The 24,008-nt window shown below is 39.8% G+C and overlaps 1 protein-coding gene across 9 annotated transcripts in view; it reads right to left on the reverse strand.

Annotated features, from left to right (window-relative positions):
• Positions 1-24,008, reverse strand: part of DYNC1I1 (dynein cytoplasmic 1 intermediate chain 1) — a 186,185-nt gene that overhangs the window by 137,426 nt on the left and 24,751 nt on the right. For all 9 annotated transcript variants that reach the window (XM_039704835.1, XM_039704853.1, XM_039704844.1 and 6 more), the window contains 2 exons: positions 9,809-9,868; positions 5,730-5,845 (listed from right to left, as the gene is read on the reverse strand). In XM_039704835.1, coding sequence (XP_039560769.1) covers positions 5,730-5,845; positions 9,809-9,868 — 176 coding nt within the window. The remainder of the gene's footprint in view (positions 1-5,729; positions 5,846-9,808; positions 9,869-24,008) is intronic.

The raw sequence follows: 24,008 nt of genomic DNA on the forward strand, positions 1-24,008 counted from the left end.
GAAAAAGTCCAAGATCTCTAAAGAGTTTTCCTTCTTCAGACCTCCAACTGTGTGTGACCAGAGGCAATCTTCTCTGTTAAACCAGTTCTTAGTAGATAATTCCCTGAGAATTACTGATGCTTAATAAATTGTCAGATCTGTTTGTTCAAAACAGTTTAGCATTAAAAGGGCTCTCTGCATAAGACTATCTGAGAAGCATCTTGAGAAAAGCCCTTTTCCAGAAGTCTTTAGAGAAACAGGGAAGGGAGCAAATACTGAAGCAATGAAATGAAGCAGATAATGAAGCAATATACTGTAAGGCCACCTTTTAGAAATGGAGAGGGACTGTCTTGCAGAAATCCTGTTTGAGCCCAAGACTGTTACGTATTTTAGGAAAACAGATGTTTGATATCCCTTTTTGCACTCAAACATCAAAGTATCCATACTAGACTGTGGCCTCTTCATTCTTCCTCATAGAAGAAATCCTTACAAGTGTCAAATATATTCTTCTGCACAACAAAAACTAAAGAAACTAATTTCTAAAGGCAAGTGCTCACTCTAATCCAGTACCACATAAAATTACCATGAGCCAGGTGGTGAAGAAAGCCTTCAGAGGCATACATCCAATGTCTGTACCTTGTGAGGAGAGGAACACAGACCCACCACACCTGATAGCTGCCTGTTGTGGCTGTTCTGGAATACATGTATCTTAACAAATTGTACTTTACTAATTGTACTTCAAAAGGGATTGACAATAACAAGGGTTTGCACCTGATTTCACCTGTGTATTATTGTTCTGAATACCTATGACTGATTTTTCAAGGCGTCTTAACATTTCTAAATAATATATTTTTCCCCCAATTTCTGTGTAATGCCTTGGTCTCTTCTCACACTTCTTTCATCAGCACTTGAATTCATACATCTCAGTCATACAACTCAAGCACCTTGTGTTAAATACAATGCTTGCCCCAGACAGAAGGTCGGGCCGGTGTTTTCCCGCAGGTCACTCCGGCATTCCCACATCCCTCCTCTCCCGCCGGCGCTCCTCAGGCGCGGCGCTTCACCGCTGCACCACCAGAGAGCGCTGCCTGAATGCCTTTGAAAGATTTTTATGTCAAAACTAAATTTAAAAATAAAATAAAATCCACCTTGAAAACCGTATTATTTAGAAAAGGTGCTAGATGAACTTGTGACAGAAAGAAAGATGAATTATTGAAAGACTGCTATGCAATGCAAAGCCACAGATCTTTGCACTGCTTCTTTCCAGTCTCATCCAATCTTGTACAGTCTGGTACAACAGTACAAATTAAGCTTTGTTGATTTAATCAAACAAAGCCATCTTGAATCAGAGTGCTTATGTCAGCTATTGAGATTCACGGTACAACTCTGATGGACTGCAGTCTGAGCAGAAAAGGCAGACTGGATTTTTTATAGCTAACTTAGAACACGTAGTGATTCATGGTACTGCTCAGGACAGAGCATAATATTTTACAAAGTTACAAAGCATTATTACAAAATTAGTGTCCATTAGTACAAATCCTAAGGCTCTGTTTCTTTAAAAAATTTCTCTGCTTTAACACTGATTCATCCTTAGGTTATCTTCTCTTTTTAATAGTGATTTCTATCCTAGTTTTGCTTTTCAGCACCTCCTTTTGTTTACAACAGAAGGTCTTTGCTTTCCCCCTAGTTCTGTCCAATTTCCATCACACATTATCATGCATCCTGACACATATGTTGCATGCATGGTAATGCACAAATGTGCATCTGCATTTCCCATTAAATGAGGCATTCAAAGGTTTTCTTGGGTCCAGACTTGTCCTTTTGAGACAATTCTCTGGAAAGGAAAAGCCAAAGTAAGCTCTTTAACTTAAACCCCAGCTTCTGATCCACAAGCTCTGGCCAGATTGGCCATGGGAAAGCTCAAGTATGATCTCACTTAGTTCTGGGACTGGCTTTTCCAAAGTACAGTACTCCACAAGCTCTGGCCAGATTGGCCATGGGAAAGCTCAAGTATGATCTCAGCTCTGGGACTGGCTTTTCCAAAGTACAGTATGCATCCTTAAAGCTAGAGCTGAGCTACAGTCAGGCACAGCAAGGCACAGCAAGGCACAGCAGGACTGCGCTGGGCTAGAGGGCTGCTGCACAGTATCCTAAAGCAAACACAGAGACAGATCTGCTCACTGATTAAACCTGGAAATCTTGGACCTTGACGATCAAAGTACAAATAGAATCAAAGTATAAATAAAATACCCAATATTCACAGATTTTATCATGGAAAAGATAAAATTCGAGAGGTCTGACTTGCTTTCACAGCATTGTAGCTTGTCAGTCCTAGTCACAGATAACTTCCCATCAAATTACCAAAACTCAAGGTAGGCCACAGGCCTCACATGATGCCTATGTACCACTCTTTAAGACATACCCATTTGACTCCATAATGACAAACCTAAGTCAATATGGCTATATAAAGTGCTCTCTTATAAGTTTGTCAGTGAAGAATTAGTCAATGCAATCAGTGGCACCCAGAGGAATTTTGGTTCACCCTACAGTAGGCACTTAACATTTGGTATCACACACAGACAGGCTCATGAGTCTCATGAGCCTGACTGTGAGAGAATTACCCTCTTCCCTCACTGTTTAAAAAAGGTAATTTTCAGAAAGCTTAATGCAGAGATTTACACTGTCAGACACACACAGAACCCAGCCCAGCCTCTGGAGCTCCACCTCCATTTTGCCATTTCATTCCAACCTACATCCAGAAAGAGCAGAGAGCTTATTTTTCTTTTTTCTCTAACAGTCAAAATAACCTTAGAGTTTGAAAAGCTAGCTGAACAGATGGATCACAGGTCTCAGTAGTGTTCTTTGCCAGAACTGGGCTACATTTGTGGCATAGGATGAGGTTACCCTGCTCAGGAGGTGAGTATGGCAGACCATTTGTTTCCCCATGAACAAACATCTGTTGAAGATGATAAACTGATGAAGTGCACATGACTTCAATTGTTTTAGAAAGCCAGATCTTCTCTTGTACACAGGTCTTACTCTTTAAGGAATGGATTTCTGACTAACCTATTTGCAGTGACAGTCTGTCAAGGCAGAATGTGAGAACATCTCATTTTATTGATGAAGTAGTTTCTACTTTGCAAAAGAAACAACGCTTCTGACATTGGACAGCAAAGCCAGAAAGATCACAGAATTTCTCCTCCTTGAAGCCCTCAGTTTCTGAGGGGACCCAGATCAGAGGAGTATTTCCCTTTTCTGAGATTTTACCTCCTGGCCCATTAAAGAGCAGAACAGTAAGCTGGACATGAGGCAGGCATCAGCAGAGCCTGAATGTGCAGGCTGTTTTCCTGTCTGAAAAGGTGGATTGCAGGCAGTCATACAGAGCTCAGTCCACTGCTGCACAGCAGTGAGGAACCCCTCCTGGGCAGAGGCTAGGCCATGGCTTTTCTGTTTTCTCCTGGGTGCACCTTTAGCAAGCAGCAGGTCTGCAGTGCTTTGGAGGGTCCAACTATTGAAGGCTACATGGGCTGCCACTCCTGTGGTGATGTGAAAGCCTCTGCACAAGGAAAGAAATGTCCCAGAGAACTCTCAAAAAATATTTGGCATGGTCTAGATGTCTTAATCAACTCCAGAATGGAAAAAACCAGCACTAGTAAAATGTCTCTCAATGCCTACAAATACCTGAATTCAAGTTAAATTATAGCAGGAAGAAGGGGAAAATAAAGAGCATGATTTTTTTTTCTCAGGCTTCGGAGCCAAGATCTGTGTGTTTTTGAAGTCATCCTGCAAGGAAGGAAAGAAAAGGCTGAAGCTGACTGTGACCTAAATAAAGCAAAAGAATTAGGTACTGGTGATCAAAGGATTGAATGATGCATATACACATCTCCCTAAATAATAGAGTTGGTGGGGGAAATGACATGTCATTATTCCTCTGAAATAAAGCAAATTACCTGCTCTGAAAAGAGGAGTTAATCTGTTTTTATACAGTGAAGAATAATGCCACACTATTTCTTCTAAAATTAGCAGATGACAAGCTGAGACTTCAGTGCACATAGCATCTGGCTCTCTGGCACCACATGGACTTACCAGAGGGAACCCTTCCTGTTCCAGTTTTATTGGGTTTGGTGGGCAATAGCCATTACCACAAAGAACACCCACTGAGCTCCAGAACAGCAGTAGGTTTAAAGTACCTCAGCGTTTCTTTCTTGCTCCCAAGAGAAGCAAATGCAGAAAACCTGACAAGGATATTTAGAAAAAACTGAAGAACTTTGAATGGAGTCAAAGTCCTCTTTTCACCTATCTTTCCAGGCAGCTGAACATTTCATTAGTTGTCTTCCAAACAAGAAGCAAGCATGGGACAATCTCATCCTAAAATTCTGCATTTTGATATTTCCAGTATTTAAGACAGGCAGTGAAAAGTGAATTGCAAATGCTGAAGTCAGACTCAACCAAGTAAACAAGTTTTTTGTTTTCTGTTCTCAAACTCTAAGGCTACAGATGCTAAATAACTGAGCCCATAACCATAGTAATGGCTGAACAACTTATCTTGAAAAGATAATGGCTATATTTTATCATATGAATGCATAGAAACAGTGTAGAGACTTCTTCTCTGAGCTGCTCTCCTGAGGAATCTCTCTCTTCTGTTCATGTTTAGACTGACAGTATAAAGGGCTCAGCATCCATAAAGATGCTTGGGAGATTGGAAACCTGAGAATTCATTTCCATCAGACCTGAGAGACCAAAATCACAGTGCTTATTTACCCCCTAGAGAATTCCAGTTAAATAGCCTCTCAATGGAATAACCAAACTTTCCCAAATCTCCTTTACTGATGCACAGCCATAACCATATCTAAGTTATATGCAGAGAATTCCCCAGCAGCAGATTGGAAAGGACTTCTCTGAAGGAGGCCTGGTAAAATTCTACACTATGTTCTGCAGAAAGTTACTCAGTTGTTGAACTTTTCTTGATCCTTCATTGTAAATAGCAAATATTATGGTCAAGACTGCTCTGAGTTTTTCCTCTTCTATCTGCTTTGTTCTAGTGCATAGACAACATCAGGCTAATGTACTGTTTTGCATTCAGTTTAAATGGTTCCACTGACCTGCAATCAGCATTTTGCAGTACAATGGCAGATCAGCAAGCCCCTGCCACTCTGTGTATCTACTTATCAACAAGAGAGCCAAACAGCCAACAAACACCTCCATGAGCATACATGCCAGCACAATGTCAGCAGACAGAAAGAAAGAAAGAAAGAAAGAAAGACTGTCCCCATCAAAGTATGCAAACCTCCTTTTTCAGTACATGAACCTGAGCTGCAATTTCTCCCTAAGCTTCACCTACAGCAGGGGGACACAATTACCCTGACCAAACAACTGAGGGCAACCTTCCAACCCTGCCTCTTTACAAAGCACAGCATTTATAACTTCCTTGAGAAAGCATTAAAAAATGACTAAAGCACAATTTTAATTATATTCATAATGATTTATTTTAAAAAATGTTCCCATTAAACTGCTATCTAAGCACAACCAATTGTAAGTCAGAAGCAGTTTGGTTCCACCTGCATTTAAAGTGATTTTTGTAATTATTCACATCAGAACAGCCATTAATCACATAAACAATAGCTGGCTTGCAGAAAACACATGACAAACAGCTATGTCATGACTTACTATTATTTTTATTATATTATTTAACTTAGAATGAAAATTTTCTATTAATATTTAAAAAACAAAACCAAAACCCTTAGTCTTACCTTCAGATTGATGTGTGGCCAGAGGTGTCTGTGTCTCCTTGGAGTATGATACCACCTCCCGAGGTAAGAAATCGACCTGGGTAATCTTTGACACCCCTAGTTTGTGCAGTCTGCGTCTAAGGTAAAATACACAACATCGAAAGGTTAGTCATGGTAAATGTAAATCAGCAGCAGGAACAAATGTTTGCTGTTATGAACAGGACAAAAATACTTCAGTGTTTGTAAAGGTGAAACACAACACAATATGCATGAGAAGTACCTCACATCAGTGAAGAAAATTAACCTGGGAACCATTTGCTGTAATAAAGTCCAGTTGTTGAACCTCTAGACCATGCTGCTGAGAGGGATTTTCAATGAGAAATGGCCTGATTGTGTCCCTCTTAACATGCAACAAAATTCTCTTTCATACAAGCATTACTATGATGTTCTGTCTGCTCAAAGGAGCTCGTCCTCAGCCTGGGATACACAGCTGTGGAAAGGGTACCATGGGTTTAAACCAGGATGAATTAAACTGCTAAATGTTCAGTTAGGAGCAATAACAGCATCTTTAGCTGGCAAGATGTGGAATTTCCATAAAGAAGGAAATTCTGCCTTCCACAGGAGCAATAGTGGCCTTGAAGTAGGTTTATGATTAGTGGAGTCCTAATGCAAGGGCTGGAGGAGAGCTAAAACACAACTAGAACAGGGCAAGTATAGCCTTCTATTTTGTCTACTTCCCTTGCTTTAAATAAACCATATGAAATAGATCATTGAAGCAAACTAACTGTCAGTGGGTAAGGGAAAAAGAGAGGCAGCTGAGCATGGTCATGAGCATGCTCATGTGTGCACAGTTCACTCAGCAGCAGGGGGAAAAATCAGTTTATTTCCTGAATATTAGCTGACTTTCTGCAGGGAGCAAATAATATAAAAACAGTTACTTGGAAGTGTTTTACCAGAAAAAAAGCCAACTTTCAGCAGATAAATAATGCAAACAAAACCAAATGAACTAAATAAGGCCAGTTACCTAAATCAACAAGTGTGAGCACGCTTGTGCATTTATGGGGAAATAAATTCCTGGAAACAATGTTTGTCAACTTGCCACATTATTGAAGAGAACAATTTGGAAAAATAGCAAATTCTTACATATTATCCATATCCACTTCATTTTCCAGGTTGTCAGAAGAACAGAAGTCATAGGGGTTTTGACCTAATTAATTTACAGTGGTTTAGGTATTCAATCAAGATTCATGTCTGAAAGGAAATGGGAGCCTAAAAAGGAAACTGTCATCATTGGATAACACCTACTGAACTTTTCAGCTGCATCAGCCACACTTTTTTTCAAATCTATTCTACTGCCTGGGTTGTTATTAAACTGACTGCAATTCGATTCAGCAGGTAATCAGTACAAATCATCTGTATTGTGTAACAAACTTCTAGAGCAGAAACAGTTGTTGTAGCTCTGAGTCCTTCCACTTTTCAAAGAAGAAAAATTAACAAGTCTCCCTCCCTCCAACCATCTCTGACATTGCCAATATGAACAAAACCTACAATTTTCTAAAAGCTCTACAGAAAAACTTCTACCTCATTACTGGGGCCGGAAAAGTTTCTTCAGCCGGCAAAAATTTTAGTGGTTTTATATTTTGTAGCTGCTTTAACTTACGGTCTCCGTGAATTCAATCTTTAATAAATATTTCACCCCAGCAAACTCTCATGTGCTTTTTTCCTCCCTCAGCCCAGCAATCTCTTCTGCCTTCTTGGTCAGTTTGATTTCTCTATGCAACCAGTCCCCTGCTGCCCCAGGCTCTCTTTCCATTTACTGAGGTTCTTTGCATTGAAAGAGTCTCTTGACAGGGATCTTGGTTAAGTATAATTCCTAATTAATTGTGTGTATAATCTGGAGCTAATTAGAACCTCACCTAATTCTAAAACAGTTTCACATGAGGCCACTCTGTGTCTCCTGGACTGCCCAAGGATAGGGAATGTGACCCTAAAGGAGAGTTGGATTTAACTGCTAGTTGGGTGGATTGAACCTCTGCCCACTGTGTCCCAGAAGTGAGCTACTTCCCACGGCACTGTGCTGAGACAATGCATGGAATTCTTAATCTGAAGCACTTCCAATTCAGTAGCTGCTGGTGCCTCTACAAAGGCCTTGTGCCACCCATATCCTGTAAGTACTGGTGAAGACTGGGAGGACCTTCCTCATCTGAAGGAATGTGATTTACTCATTGCTGTTTGTCTGTGTCAAGCCACCTCTAAGTGTTCTCATGTTACTAAAAGTTGGCCTAGACTTTGCCCAAGCACTCAGGGACAGCTGGAGCATCCTTTCAATACCTGGACTTTACCAAATATGTGCTGTAATGTTCTAGTCTCTAGATCCTTTTAGGGCGACACTAAATGGTCTATTGTTTTCCCATCTCCATTTTTCATCTGAGGTACTAATAATTCTCATAAATTCAATAAATATTCATCTTAGAGAACACATAAGGTTTGAAGGATTCCTTTCCAAACTGCTGATGGGAAAGGAATCTTCTCAGTAGGAGGATAGTGACGAAAACCCATGCATTAAAACTGATTCTTCTGTCCATAGGTATCATAAGAAAGATGTATCTGCTAGAAGTGTTTTGAGACACACATAATTTAATTGCTGACTGCAGGATTTCTTTTGCATTGGTTCTGTTGGGTTTTTTTGCTCTATTCTTAGGACACCAGGGGAAAGTTTAACTCTGCCTGGGGTTTGAAGACAGTTTTCTTTCAAAAGGGACAGGACTTCCATTAAAATGTACACCTGTGGATTTGCTCTTTGGCAAGCTTCTTTTCTGTCTTTGCACTGGCTGCTACTAATTGATTGAAGTCTCTGTATACAGAGTTATCTTTACATGAGTCAGATAAAGGAACTTGCTTTGCACAGCTGTTTCTCAAACAGCTCCTAGGAGTCCTCATATTTTAATTCAAATTTCTGTAAAAAAACCAGCTGGGATTTCTATAAAGTTTCTGTTGGTTAAAATAGCTCAGAAAACTCTACCTCTTTTTGGTACAGCCCAGGTAAAGTTGTAGATGTGTGACCTATTTAAAGTCACACTCGTGTAAACTACAAACATTCTAGGAGTTCTAGATATGGAGAAATATTTCTGTTTAGAAAACTCTCTGGACACGTTGCTTCTGGATCTTTCCTGATGAATAGACCTAACACACCTAACTACAGCTGGGAGCACTGTCAATCAGCAGCTAAAGGGAGCTGTTATTTTTCTTACAGAATGCTGAGTGAAGTAACACATGAACAAGTAAAAGCGCAAGAGAGTTGCCTGGAGACTCAAAACAGGCAACACTGTAAGTTAGTTGGTAGAACAAATTTTTCAGAGTAGTGATTTGGTTTTACCTAAGACTCATGCTCTGAAGAACTCGAGGTACTGCTACCCACCCTTTTAGAGGAACAGGTTATCCTAAATACCTCTGCAGGGAAGCGTTTCTACATAATTTACATTAACTTTTTTTTTTTTCACTTTTTGGGCTAAAGAAGTTCCATCCCAAACTATAAAATATTAATTTTAGCTCTATTAGAATTTTTTTAAAAGCTTAATAGGCCTGAACTCAACTAAGATGGCACTTATTCTTGGGCAACGATCATACCTAAGTGTACAATTTTAAACACATACACAGATCCAGAGGGACAAGGGGATATTGTTACTGCATGTGGAAACGGCGTAACTACAGCGAGCAGAAAGGAGAGGAAAAGTATCTTGCAAATGATTCAGAGAGAACAGTCTGAATCAACAGGTACAAACAAGATCAGTGTAACTATACATGCACATATATACCACAATAATAACATTTCATTTGAAATGAAATAGTTATTTGTATTGTGTTCCAGGCAACAGAAATTGCAATTTATCTTTTCATAAGCATGTTTAAATAGCTGGGGTTTTTCCTCACAAATACGACTTTGCTGAAGCTTCTTATTTATGAAACCAAAAAAAAAAAGGAAACTTACGGTCATTTTGAGTCAAAAAAGCAAATGAAAATCACACACAACCAGCTCAATTAGGAAGCATTTTCAACATAATTACTGCAAAGAAATGATAACAAAAAGAGCTGACATATACCCAAGTTCAGAGTCAGACTGGAGTTGCAGCACTGAGGGGTCTGTGTCCCATTGCAAGGTCCTAGGGTGGTAATCAGCCGTGCAGCACGAAGGGGAGGGAAAAAAAAGAACACACAGAATTAACTGAAAGGATGAACAAAACCCCACCTCCTTAGTTACATGCTCTATGTAGTACATTCAACCTCCAGGTGCAAGCAACAGCCACCATATGTCAAACAAGGTTTGTATGTCAAACTGAGACAGGGCAGGCAATTTAATAAAATCACATATTGTTGATAAACAGAGGAAAGAAGCTGGATTTTCCATCATTTTATTGATTAACTAAACATGGGGTTGGGGTTTTTTTCCTTTTCCTGAAAAATGCTAACTCTTTAACTTATGCTGATGGATTCACAATAATTTGTAAAATCTGCAGGAAAAATTTATTTATGTTTTTATGATAAGGTAGAATGAGCACTTGCCATGAACTGCACTGAAGAGTTTATTCATTCCCACATTCCTGAGACAGACAGCAATCCATCCTGTACAACACAGCTCTGGGCAGGAGCATCACGTAGTGCACATGACAACAAATGGACTCTGATATCAGCTCTGACACTCTCTGAGGGCCTCTGGGACAAACAAACAAACCCTTTTTCTTTTCCTCCTGATAAAATTCCTGGGGAACAGGCTAATAATACATCTGAGAAAAACAGATCTATGACAATCTCTCGGAGGAGGCTATCCCCAAATGTACAAACATTCCAGAGGTGTGGTCTGAAGGGAAGGTGTTGCTCTTTGCACTGCAGTGCAGTTTCCCATGTGACCAGCTCTAAAACACCTTGCAAACACTCACAGAGCCTTTAAAGTTTCTTGTGAAATACTCAGAATCCTTCAATTTAGAAATGCAAAAACTGACATATCTAGGCCAACATTTTCAAAAATTCCTGCTCCTTCCCTGTCTCTTAATTTTACTTTATTTTTCTACACTCAGGAAGACACATCTTACACACAAGAAAACTGCCAGAATCCATGACAGAATCAGGAGCCCACAACTGGCTCCTCAGCACCTTTTCTTGTAGTATGAATACTAGATTATGCACTACTCTCACTAGCAGAGGCTAGCGCAAAGAAAAGTGCTCCTTCCCTAAGCAAGCAAGTTTTCATGAAGAAATGCTGGAAAATGATACTTGTCAAAATTAACCCCCCTCCACAATTTCTTCTGAATCTTGAGGATATAGAGATCATAATATTACCAGGTTCAGCCAAAACTAGCCATATAATCAGCTGTGGTCAATATACATAAGTCTTTCTGGAACAATAGCAACCTCTGCCAATGAGTCACTCATATAAACTAACAAGTTTATATTGGTCCAGAAATAGATCTGTTAAAGCCAAATAATTATTCTATCTCCTGTCTTTAGTAAACTCACCCATTCTATTACCAAAGTTAACTCACTTTCTGGACAGACAGACAAGGACATGTGCTGCACTCTTGTCATTTCACAATGAAAAAGAATCAATCTCAATACCCTGTGCATACAAAAAGAATGAAAAACTATTTCATTTAATGCAAAGCTGCTTTCTCGTCCAACATAAGGGTACTCATTTCCCTCAACTTATGATCCATAGTAATATTTATCAGGATAAAAGAATTTATACTGATAAAGAAAGGCTTCTCCAAAACTAAACCGTATTGCAAAAGGTCGGAGATAAAATAATACAGCAAGAAATAACAGATTTTTCCCTTGTAACTTGACTGCAGTGTAAGTGCAGTGGAAAATGGACATAAGATCTGAATGCCTGATGCAAGGCAAAGGCATCAATGACTAATGCATTATAGATACTCCATTAAAAATTCTATCTGTGTGAAGATTGCTCTTGTAATGTCACCAAGGTCAGTTGCATATATTAGGACTAGCAATATAGGTGCCAGTTTCTAATTTTACTGCTGCCTAGGGGCTACTCATACATTCATGTCCAGGTTTTCCAAACTCTTAAAAGAAAATAGACATAAGTCATTTGAGTTTCCTCCCCCAACATTCACTTTCAAACCTACAGAATTTGTAGGGGAATAAAGGCTATTTCATCAGAAAAACCACTATTATCATTTGATTAAAGCAAGAGCTTGCAACAGGTCTCTAGAAGTACAGTTCCTATGTTCCACCTCCAAGAATCCAGGACAGGTCACAAGAGAGAGTACCTTTACCTGGTACCTTCATAAAAATGCCAAAAAAAAAATAAAAATTAGAGATCTCCCACACTCAAGACAGCACTCAAATCCCAAAATTATGAGAAGAGCAACTGTTTTGGTTTGGGCCATCACATGCAGACATGTATAGAGACACTCCACCCTTAAGTATTTATTATCTAGATTCTCACACACAGCCTTCACCGCTCTGGACACTGACACCTACTTTTAATACCAATTCTCCTTGACTCCTAATTATATCTGTTTTCAACAGTTTTAATGCATCAGCTAAACATTTCCCAGATTTGTGCTCCACTGTGCATCCCTGTGTTACCACTTGCACTAGTGTGAGAAAGAGACGAGGAAGCAATCTGCTGAGTTCTCTCCAGCTTGGCTGAGCAATGCCATCACAGAAAACGAGACTGCAGGTAACAAATCTTCAGGTTTCAAGTCTTTTGCCCTGGGAGACAGAACACAAGCGGCTACACTAGGGTAGTAAAGGCTGGAGAGCACAGGGAGTGACTCTGTGCTTCAAGGAACACTATTGATTTGTTCCTTGTCTCTTCCTGGCACCTGAAGAATGTCATCAGATCAAAATGAAAGTGAGTGAACAGTAAAGATGTAATCTGGACCTGCAATTTAGCCAGTTTCCATGGCAATAACATCAAAAAAGAAAGAAATACATTCTTTGAGGTTTAGCAACCCAAAAATGATGTTGAATAGCCTGTGCTGTCATCCTGACTAGAAAATTAAAGCTAATCTGTTTGTGATGAACAGACGTTGCGTATGACATTCCTTGATCATACGGATGAGCACTGTAGTTACACTTGTTCTCCTCTGGACACTCCTCGCTGGGGATTTTGAAATTCAACTGCATCTCTGCAGAAAAGCAGTTGCCAATCTTTTTCCAGCTAGTTCATGAGTTCCTCCTCCAGACCCTTCTTCATGAGGAAAAGGACTAGGTGCTCTTGCTCTTCTTTTTTCTTTCTTACTTTATAAAAGAAAACTGCAATGGCTTGACTTCAATTCACCAGAGACAGAGGCAGAGAAGGTAATGTCACAGACCCTGAGGAGAAGTGCATGGCCTAGGAGTCACCAATCAGGCTGAGGTGCTCCCACTCTGGATGTTTCAGAGAGCACAAATTGCTCAAGGTTCCCCTAAATGGATTCAAAGGACTTTGTCAAGGCCTACACAGAAGAGATAAAAAACATTTTAGTTGAACATTTTTGTGGGGAAAAGACAGGAGCATTAGACCAAGCAGACTAAAGTAGTGGTCCCTAGCAGTCTCCAGTCCTGCAGACTCCTCCCTTGGGTGAAGGGAGTGACACAGGCGTTGCAAGGACCCCTGGAAACTCACTGAACAGCACAGTGAGGGCTAAGCCAGATCGGTCTGTTTCCCCCACCCAGACAGCACTGACACTGTTTTAATCAGAGCCACCCAACGTTGTTTCAGAGCTGGGTGCTGTATCAGTCTCCCACATAGTGGCAAACAATAGCCCTGTGTCATGGTGCATCCCCCTTGGACATGTTCTGTGTACAGCAGCTGACCCTGGCTCACTGAAGGATAAAAAGCTGTATCACTAAATAACAGATTGTTCTAAAGCAGCACAAAGGGAAGGAGGGCTGTCAGATGTTGCACTAAGAAGACAAGGTACAAGTGTTATTTACCCTCTTTCAACTGATCTGCTTTCATTGTCTTCCTTTACATAGGCATCTTAATAACCTATTTTTTCTCAAATTTAGGACAGTATTAATGCTGGTGCTGTTTCAGCTCTAACTATTGAAGAAATAACAGATAATTTTGACACATCATCTTTTAATAACCTGAAGAAAGAAATCAACAAGAGGAAGAGGTCCAGATGTCATATATTTACTAAAGGATTGGATGGTAAAACAACACTTCTGAATTCAAGTCCAAAGCATTAGGAAGATATTCAGAGCACAGTTCTAAAAGAGAACTGTTACAAAATTTAAGGTGGGAGGAATTTGAACAGAAGCATTCCCTTTTCTGCAGCATTATTATTATTATTACCATGGAAAAACAGGCACTGCCATATGTTACAATGCTCTGTGTAACCTTACCTCCAGAAGATTTTATTCTGATTGCATAATGTCAACTATGTAGATTAAAAATGTGGAAAAGACTAAAACAAACTAAAAATAAAATAAAACACTTGAAACCTTTTGGAAAATTCCCAGCATCAGAATGCATCAATGAAGCATAGATTCTGACATCCAAAACTGTCTGGAATCCATGTGAACCCTTCAGCTGATTTAAGCAGCTTTGGGTCTGGCCTTAGCAGTCGTGTATGAAACACGTAAGGCATCAGTTCCAATACATATCCTTAGTAATCTGCCATCATAAAATGATATTTATTATCTGTAATCACAATCATATCACAACAGAACTTGGCTCTGGGAATGTGCACCAGTCCAACACTTTTCATGTGCAACATACTGACAGCTTAGTTGTGACTACTTTCCTGCAGCCAAAATCAAATCCTCCCTCATCTGTTGCTGATGCTGCAGAACATCTGTTCTGCATGATTTCTTTTCTCCCCCAACTCCCCTTTCCCAGGTCAAGAGCAGCCAGGCCTGAAAATCCATGCTTTTGGAAAAAGGGCTCCTCACAGGAATAACAGCAAAGTCGGCTTTCTCAAGGGCTTCTTGCAGGGCAGAATCCTCTTTGCAGCATTGCAAATTACACCTTCAGGCAGAACTGGAGGAAAGCAAACACCATATTTGGCATCTCCTGTCACCAAGAGCTGTTGTGCTCTCCAGACCAGGAGAAAACTGCACTGACAGTGTACTGAGACCTGAGGTATCTCCTGAACTGAGACACCCATATGTGTCCCTAAAGAAACACCATCAGATCTGACAGACCCCAAACCAAGCATCTCCCCTTGCAGCAATAACAGTGTCCTAAAATGACCCTTCATATGGGAAATAGCAATGCCCTCCTAACCCTAAAATTCAGTGGCAGACTGTGCCATGACTCCACAGATTAGGCTGTGCCAGGTGTTTCAGAGAGCAAAGGCCAATCCACTAAGCAGAGCACAGACTGTCACTAAACGGAACCAAAGAGATCAGAAATGAAGGTGGGACTCCCCCAGAGCATATGGACTCACCTATCCTGTAGGAAGTCTCAAGGCACCTTTGCTTGCTAGAGTAGTATTTCTAAAAGGATGTGAATGTGACTAGCCTCATTCTCCCCATCTGTGGGAGGAGAGGGTCCTGATGCTGCAGGAGGTGTTTATACAATCTTCAGGCACCTAAATGGAGGGCTCCACCAGTGAAACGTTACACCATGGACTCTTTCCATACGAACAGAAAGGCAGGAGATTGCTCCGTGCAGCAGTTCCAAACACCCAACTTAGATTCCCAACTGTGAATAGGTATTAGAGCTGTTTTGTGTCTTTACTGTTCACTCTCACTTTGATCTGCGGAGAAATAGATAAGGAAGCAATCAGCTGCTACTTGACAGCCTGCAGGCTTCAGTCTGCTTCATGCTTTCTTTTCTTCTAACTTCAAATGCAACTAGCAAAAGAAGTGAATTAGGAAAAATGAGCTAACCAACAAGCCCAAAACTGCAGAGAACACAATTCTGGCTTCTGACTTTGATGTAAGGAGGAACCTCATGTTTAAAATTACAATTTTAACCCTGGATTACAATTTCCAAAATATTCAGAATTGCTTACATTAGGAACTCTGCATCTTCATACTGATGGCATGTTGAAAAACATGTTACACCCAGCTCATACAGCCTTAAAAAATACTGGGCGCAGCAATCCAGTAGTATTTGTAGTTTCAATGTATAACCTATCATGTATCTAGACCTAGACCACTTTTTTTTCCCAATGTCTGAATATTGTCAGAATGAATTTAAGGCTGCATAATTATTTAGCTTCTTTAAAGAGTTCTGCCTAGTTTCTTGTGTCACTTTCTCCAAAGCTACTAACTTGCTGCTGATTAAATAGAAAATCTGAACTAAGAAACTGTTCATGAGAAATTACTGCAGGTGTTTAAATATATGTGTACAGATAAGTGATTTGGTTTTATTCATTTCACTCTAAATTTTAAAATTTTAATTCTCTCCACTGTGACTTTCACTTTCTGATATTTTTGTACATTTGAAGTGTGTCTCCAAAACAAACTATATACAAAACCAGGAGATTCAAAGCTACTAGTCAGAGACGGAAAAGTACGACTTGCCTCAATGGATGGTTTGCATCTAAGCCACTATTCTGCCGCCATCTGTGCTCTGTTTTGCAGATCTGTTCCACTTTGAAAGGATTGGCAAAAGGAAAATACCTTCCTTGTGCTGCTTGTTTCCTGAAGCACACTGTAACCAAGATGGCTATCAGCAGTTGGGGAGGGTCTGTGCCTCTCAACGCGACGCTCACTTGTGCTCGTAGAGCAGAATTCTGCTCTGACTTCACTGAGCACTCCTGTGTTCAGAGCTGGGCTGCTGCTGCTGATCATAAAATAAAATGCCTTAATACATTCAGAGAACAAGGAGCTTGGCACCGCTGCTGGAGCACAGCCAGAAGGTTTTGCTTGGGTTTGCATTTACACTTCCAAGCAGGCTGACACCTCTGACTTCCAGTCTTCACCAATAAAAAGAGCAACTCTGACCTCCCTGAGAGCACAGCACTATCTTTTAGCTGCCTGGCAACCATAAGAGCCCTTTTCAGAATGTTTCATGAGTTTTCATGAATTTAAAATACTTTTTTTTTTGAGGTATATTTATGAAAAAATCACAGACAAATAATATTTAAAACACATGTGTATTTCAAAATTCTTCTTGAATCAAAGCTATGCTGCAGAATGGATTTAATAGTTTTCAAAAACTATTTGACTTTTAAATCAGGATGAACAATTCTGGCAAGCCTGCAATGAAAAGGACATACCACAGGACCAACACCTTGCTGATTCCCATTTCACAGAATTCCACTAATTAAATCAGAAATTTAATTCATCCAATCTGCTGAATTTATCTGTTATATTTGAAGTCTGTCCTTTGGTTCAGGTCTGCATTACAGATCTCTTGGCAATATCATACTCACACTTTAAATTCTATAGCTACTGAAATCTTAGTCTGCAAATTTATGCAGGTTTACCAGAAGGGTCACTGTGGGCAGCAGGTCAAATAGTTAGAACTGACACAGATTTACTCTGAGTGCCAGATACCAAAATGGTCATTTTGAAAGTGCAGTAAAAAACAGGTTCAAGGACAAGGCACAAGTTTTTTTATTCCCCTAGCAAACCTTGGAAATTCTTTTTTCAAACACTATTTTTGTCTTGGTTTTTGTACCAAGAGTAAGTCTTTGCAGCAAAGCAGAACTTAAATGATCACAAATGTAAAGAAAGAACTTGGCAGGAGAAGTTTTATGTGCTATCAGCTCATGCAAATGCTTGAAAAGAACTTCAGTACTCACATTAGGAGTCTTTGATCCAAACTCCATGGATATGCATATAACGAAAGCTTTCTAATAAACTTCAAGGGACTTTGAGTACAATTGCACAAAAGACAAAATCATATTTAGTAGTCAAATCTAGGAAAGGTAATCCATAATCTTTCAGAGGACTCAAAGAGGTAACACAAAGATTGGAACCTACAACTTTTAGGTCTGGTATTATGCAGCTGAAGAAGAAGGTGAAGGATTTCAGCAAATTTTCCATTTTGTTTTGTACTAAAATCCAGTAACTGCTGGCTGGAAGAAGAGCTAGTGCTTCCCTTCGTTTATAAAATTTATTTTGTGGAAGAAAAAGCAGAATAGCTACAAAAGGAATGAGATTTTTGCTACAATTAGGGTTGAAACAATAACTCACTGTATGAGAGTTATCAAAAATTTTTCACATTAACAGTCAAAATGTCAAAAGTTCTCATGACCCACGATCTGACTTTTAACAGACCAGCTCAGAAATTATTTTCTGAGTTTGAACTATTAAAGTAAATAAGTACATCTAAAATTTATGAATCAAAATGAATTTTAAATGGAAAACCATTTGTTTTCATATATTCTTTATGGAAAATTTTATATGGTGTACTTAGACTGTTTCAAAACTCCTTGGGGAATAAAATGAAATAAAATAATAAATAGCAATATCTTGCCAGTGGCAGAAATTCCCATTTTACATATTTGAAGGAAAATCCTAAAAATTGCATTACTGAAATAGTTACTCATTTAACCTTTTTATTTTACTAGACAAAATATGAATTTGTGAATGGAAATCTCCTAAGGTCTTTTTAATAGGCTAGAGAAGGAGAAAACATTAATATGCACAAACTGTACCAGTTTAACTATGTTAAACAGTTTAAAATGGGAGGTGATCCTCCACAATTTAAGTAAATTAAGACAAAATTCAGTGCAACAGAACTGTTTAAGCTGAGCTGGCCTTAGCAAGTAATATGTTTTGTTTTAAGAGAATTAGTGTTTTAGTCCCTAAAATCATCTGATTGTCTGACTAAATATATGATGATATGCCTGTAAATAACTAAAGAGAACTAACTATAGATGGGCTGATAACCTAAATGGTTAAGTGGGGCTTTATAAATTAATATTATTTTCTTCTGGAGGCAGCTGGGGCTCAGGTTTCCAAGGCATTTTACGAAGCACCCTGGGAATGGCAATCTTTCCTTCTCCTTTGATTTACAGCATGGAGATGCTTGCTAATGAGAAAAATAATCAAAGATCTGGAGGACTGAACTCTATCAATCCTTTAGGAAGGAAAGCATGAAAATCCTTAATGATGCCAGAGGCTCACACGCTAAAAGGATTGCAGATGATTCTAATTAATATGGACCATTCAGACTTTGTAACTGGCAGCACTGAAAAACACTCCCTGCTTTCTAGGTCAGATATACAGACACTTGAAAGCAACTGCCAAATATCAGTCCCTTAGGTGTCTGCTTCTGTTTATGGGCTAAAAAAACACAACAAAAAATAACCAAACTGGCAGGGAGAGGTTTTAGATATCTAGGGCTAAATATTCACTGAATGTAAAGGAGGAAGATTGCAGTTCTTCTTTTACAGGGAGAAAAGGAGGGGAAACAATATAAGAAATCTGTCATCCTTCAGCTTTGCATCCTAATCTGTGCACAGCAAGCCCGATGTGCAAACAGCCCAACAGCCACCCACTGCTATCCTGTAAAGAGGCTGATGTTGGGAAGTGTGAGAGATTGCGGCATCACTTTAAAAAGCAGCAGAGTTCCCAGGCCAAAGACAGCAGAGACAGCCAGGGCTCCCCCAGGCAAGGGGAGGAGCCTGACACTGTCACTGCTTCACAGAAGCCATCACCATTCAGGTCAGGAAGGCTTGAGGCACGATTTGGCCTCTAAGTCTGCTGGAAACTGTGAAATAAAACGTGTGCCAAGTGATCCTGACAATGGAGTTGTGGTAAATTAAATGGAAAAAAATGTAACAGCTGGGTGTTATTAATTTCTGTCCTACCATGTAACAGTGCACGCCCCATACCAAGCCCAAAGCCACCAAAACAGAGTGGCAACAGTGTCCCAGAGGGCACCCCATTTAGCCACCAAGCAGAAAGCTTCTCTTGACTCTGCACTGTGAAAGCCTGCACAACAGTCCCTAGGGTTACGATCCTTCTTTGTCTGAATAAAACACCACACGAGCAAAGTTTGCCATGAAGCAGTTCTTTTCCCTCAGCCTTTCCTGTAGCTCCCTTAGAGTCTGCATTGTTCTGCACTTCCCCTTGGCTCAGCCCATTTTGAAACAAGTATGCCACTAAAACAGCCATTTAGAAAGCATTTTGTACATACAAATTGATCTTAGAAAAAAGCACCATAAAGGAAATAATCCACTACGAATAACTGTTACAGCTGCTGCTCCTGAGGCAATACATCACAGGCCCACTAGTCCTGGAACAAGTGAAGAAGGATCCCTGTCATTTCTGAACGTGGTAACACAATGAAATGCTGGTAATGCAAAGCTGAGTGGCAGTGATGAAACAGCATCATTGCATAGAACCTGTCAAATGCATTTATTTAATGATAAAGTAGCTAAGCCTGAGGCAATGTGGTTCTGGTGGCAGTGGTTTTAGCAGATCTTTTAGAAACATGGTTTTGCTAATGTCTGTGAGAGATGTTTACTGCAGCTAAAGAGAAGGTAGGATATATGCTGCATGGACTATTAAAGATCATCTACTACAATAATCCAACATTCCTGTACAAATGAAATAGAGACCAGAAGCTACCTTCTTTTGCCTTCTTTATCTGTCTAATTAAACAGCAAAGTAGACACTAAAAAGGAAGAATGGCATTCTGATACCCTTTTTTCAGCTTGTTAATGTGTTATATTACTGTTCTAAGTAAGAAGCTATTTGAAAATTAAAGCTGAGTTGCCAAGAATGGTTTTTTAGGAAAAAAGGACAGAACCCAAACACTTTGATGACATGTAGATGTACTCATGAGAGACCATAGAACAAAAAGCATCTTTCTGATTTTAAATATTATATGGAAAAAAACACACTGGAGTAAAGACACCTTTTGTTTTTTTACTGTCAGTGAGCAAGATTAAATACAAAACTGTAAAATAATGACATGCTTTGACTCATATGGTGCCCAGATGCTCCAGAGCTTTCTCTTTCCTTTTGATTGTGTATCTGAAACATTTGACTGTGTATCTAAAATGCATGAAATGTTTGTGTTTGACAGTCAGACATGAAGTAATGTGAGATAAATACAAGATTCATGTGTGTGTTTAGATGCTGCAAAATAAATCAGAATACCTATTATTTATACAAAAATGAGTAAACAATATGCTGCAGAGAAGAAAGGACTGGAATCCTATCTGTTTCTTCCTGCACCAGGCTAATACAATCTGGGAGTGAACATCAACACATTGAAAGAAAACATATCCTAGTGCATTTCTTTTTATAACAAAATGGCTCAAAGTGGCCACAGTAGATGGAAGGAACACAGAATCATATCTGATACACAAATGCAGACTAATACTGTCAGCAAACTTCAAAACAGAATGAGAGAGAAGAAGACATGCTCTCCACTCTCTATCAGTAAGGACATCCAACCTAATGTGACAGCTGCTACTATATTCTCTGGAATACCACTGGGAACATTCAGAGGTCACAGTGACTGCAAGATGAACTGATGCAGTGGACAAAAAAACCATTCCACCAGCCAAAGCCAAAGGTGATACTGCTCCTCAGAGAAAAGTGCTCCAGCATTGAAGACAGCTGTTCTATTTCTAGGATTGCTCATTTAACATATTTTATGCAGAACTAAAAACTAGTGATGATGAGACAATCAGGATTCCAGAGTGATCTAACTTCTCCAGCATTTTACTGCTAAAAAATCTCTTTGAGAAATTCAGTTTCCCTTTATTTTTGGTTTTCTTTGCTACCTAATGCAATGCTCAGACTCATTCTCACAGGAACTTTCATTAAATATTTAGAGCTTCATCCAAAGAAGGGCTAACCCTGCTTTACTGCAAGTACACTTCATACACTGAAGGAAGTAAATCGATTTCAATGCATAAAACTTATCTCAAAACCTGTGATAGCAAAGGAACAACAACAACATAAATCAGATAGGAACTATCCGAACCAAGTATTACATTGTATGCTAATCCAAATAAGAACAATAATTACAGAATGAGAAGCTGTAGCCAAACAAATCCACAGCACAGTCCAATGGGCTATGAGAGAAATAGCACAAAATAATCCAGCTTACATTATTTTAGCAGATAAAGCACCATTTTGAAATAACCATCCTCTAAAAGAAGCCACCAGAAGATTAATATCTTTGTCTTTATGTGACCCCACAAAATAATCAGGTACCTAAACTTATGTACAGCAAAATACACAAGTTAGAAAGCAAAAGAGCACAGAGAAAATTCTTGCAGAAAGAAGGACAACCATTAACCTTTGCACATCCCAGACAGCTGAGCCTGGTGCAGTTCACTGAGCAGATGGAAGGCAGGAAACCTTACACCTGTCTAATGGGATTCTCATGTTCCCCAATGCACAGCAGGAAGTGCTGCATGCATGGGACTCCACACACACACAATTTGCAATAAATGAGATGCTACAAACCTACTACTGGAGGATAGTGAAGCTGTCTGGCAACATCCTACATGTTCCCAGCTAGGAACACATAGAAGCACTGAAGGATAGAGGGCAAAATGGGCCATAGAGATAAATCACCCCTTGGTCCCCACATGGAGCTCCTCCCAGCATGCCACATGCCAGGTGAACACAGGAGCCCCTGTAGGTGGCACGGGCATACACACCAGTGCTGAGCCCTGAAAACCACCCAGCCACAGCAGCACCTCCTGCCAGCACAGACCTATTGCTGCTATCTTATGTTGGGTTGACATGCAAAGTGCAGATGGACCCTACCTGAGCCAGGATACGAGGGCTTTTCAGGGAGCTGCTCAGCCCACAAAACCTTATACTGCCTGCCTCCAAGGCACTGTATAAGGATCATCCTTGTGCACTTCCTCAGGCAACACAAACCCAAAATTCATGGCTGTGAGTGTTGCAAAGATGAGATGTACAAATACCTAAGGTATGCTGAGTAGCAGAACATATCTCCCCATGGGCACGTTTCATGGTGCCTCAATTATATTAGTTAGCATCCTCTCTAGCACACTAGGGTAGCAAAAGTTCAGAGTATCCATCAGGGAGATGCATACAGTTATTACAAAGGAGTTTTATATTAATAGAGGCAAATTTGTGTTTTACACAATGCTACAGCATAGGACCTCTCAGCAAATGCCTTTACCTCAGCCCTTTTCTTCACATGCATTCAAATCTCCATTGAAGTTGTGCATGTCTGTACATGTATAAACTGACCATCAGCAAGAGGATACAGGGAATCAACAAAATACTTACAAAATACTAAACAAACCAAAACACTTATCCTGAAAGAGCCAAGCATATTCTATTCCAAGGAGAATCTCCATGCAATCCTGCAATACTGTCTTATGAAAAATGAGTCATGTCTGAATACATCATATAAGAAAGCTCCATGAACCAATGATCCAACTATTCAGAGATGGGTATCTGCTCAGGCTATGTAATTTTTCCATCCTATCTGTACAGCACAAGCAACACAAGCATGAAAAAAAGCAAAGTGGGATGTGTAAAGCAATGTGGAGACACATAAGTTGCTCTCTGAGCAACAACTGGGCTCCAGTGAATCGTTCAGTGTAGCCTGGTAACTAAGAGCAGCACCAGAACTAAAGTGTAACACACCTCTGCCTACCCAAAAATGATCCCCAAGACCACAAAAACAGATATAAAATGTGTCTCTCCTGTCCAACTGAAAGAATTCAGTCAGCAGTTTCTAGAACAGTTATCCATCTAACATCCGCTTATTCTTATGGTTGTTGTCATGGCTCAGAGGGAAGCTGGAATGCTGCTCAAACCTAATGTTTTCCCAAGTGACAAATAGCAAAACGGTACTAAAGATTAGGCAGCAAAACAAACAAACAAACAAAAACAACATAGAAACCTGGGATGCAGAAGACAGAAATGGTTCCACAATTCTGTGCTGTTACAAAGTCCACCCCATCTCTTCTCCTAATACAGTGAATGGCATCAGAGAAAAGACAACACTGCTGTGGCTGTTGTGCTGGAGAAAATGAACAATGGCCCTGAAGGGTAGCAGCACTACTAGTCTGTAGGATGCATGGCAGAAGTGACTACTGTGACCATGCAGCTTTTCTTCCTGTGCAACAAAAGGGCTGTACAACTTTATGAATGAGTTATTGTTTGACCTATTATCTGTCTGTTTGCCACACACATTATCCTGGACAAGCAACAACCAGTGATAGAAGATCCCACAGACTCTTTAGGTAAATTGTTTTAGCAATGAATTTGTCTCACTATTGATTTTTTTGTTTTGTTTTATATTTCTCCAACTTCAATACCAAACACTTCGCTGCTTTCACCTTTTCAGCTGGAGGAGCCTGTTGGCTCCTATGTAGGTATTACACTTGGTGAGCAAGTTACCAGTCAGTTTTCATCTTGCAAAGTAAGACTGAG

Source organism: Passer montanus, unplaced genomic scaffold (assembly GCF_014805655.1).
Source record: "Passer montanus isolate IOZ18808 unplaced genomic scaffold, ASM1480565v1 scaffold10, whole genome shotgun sequence".
NCBI lineage: Eukaryota > Metazoa > Chordata > Aves > Passeriformes > Passeridae > Passer > Passer montanus.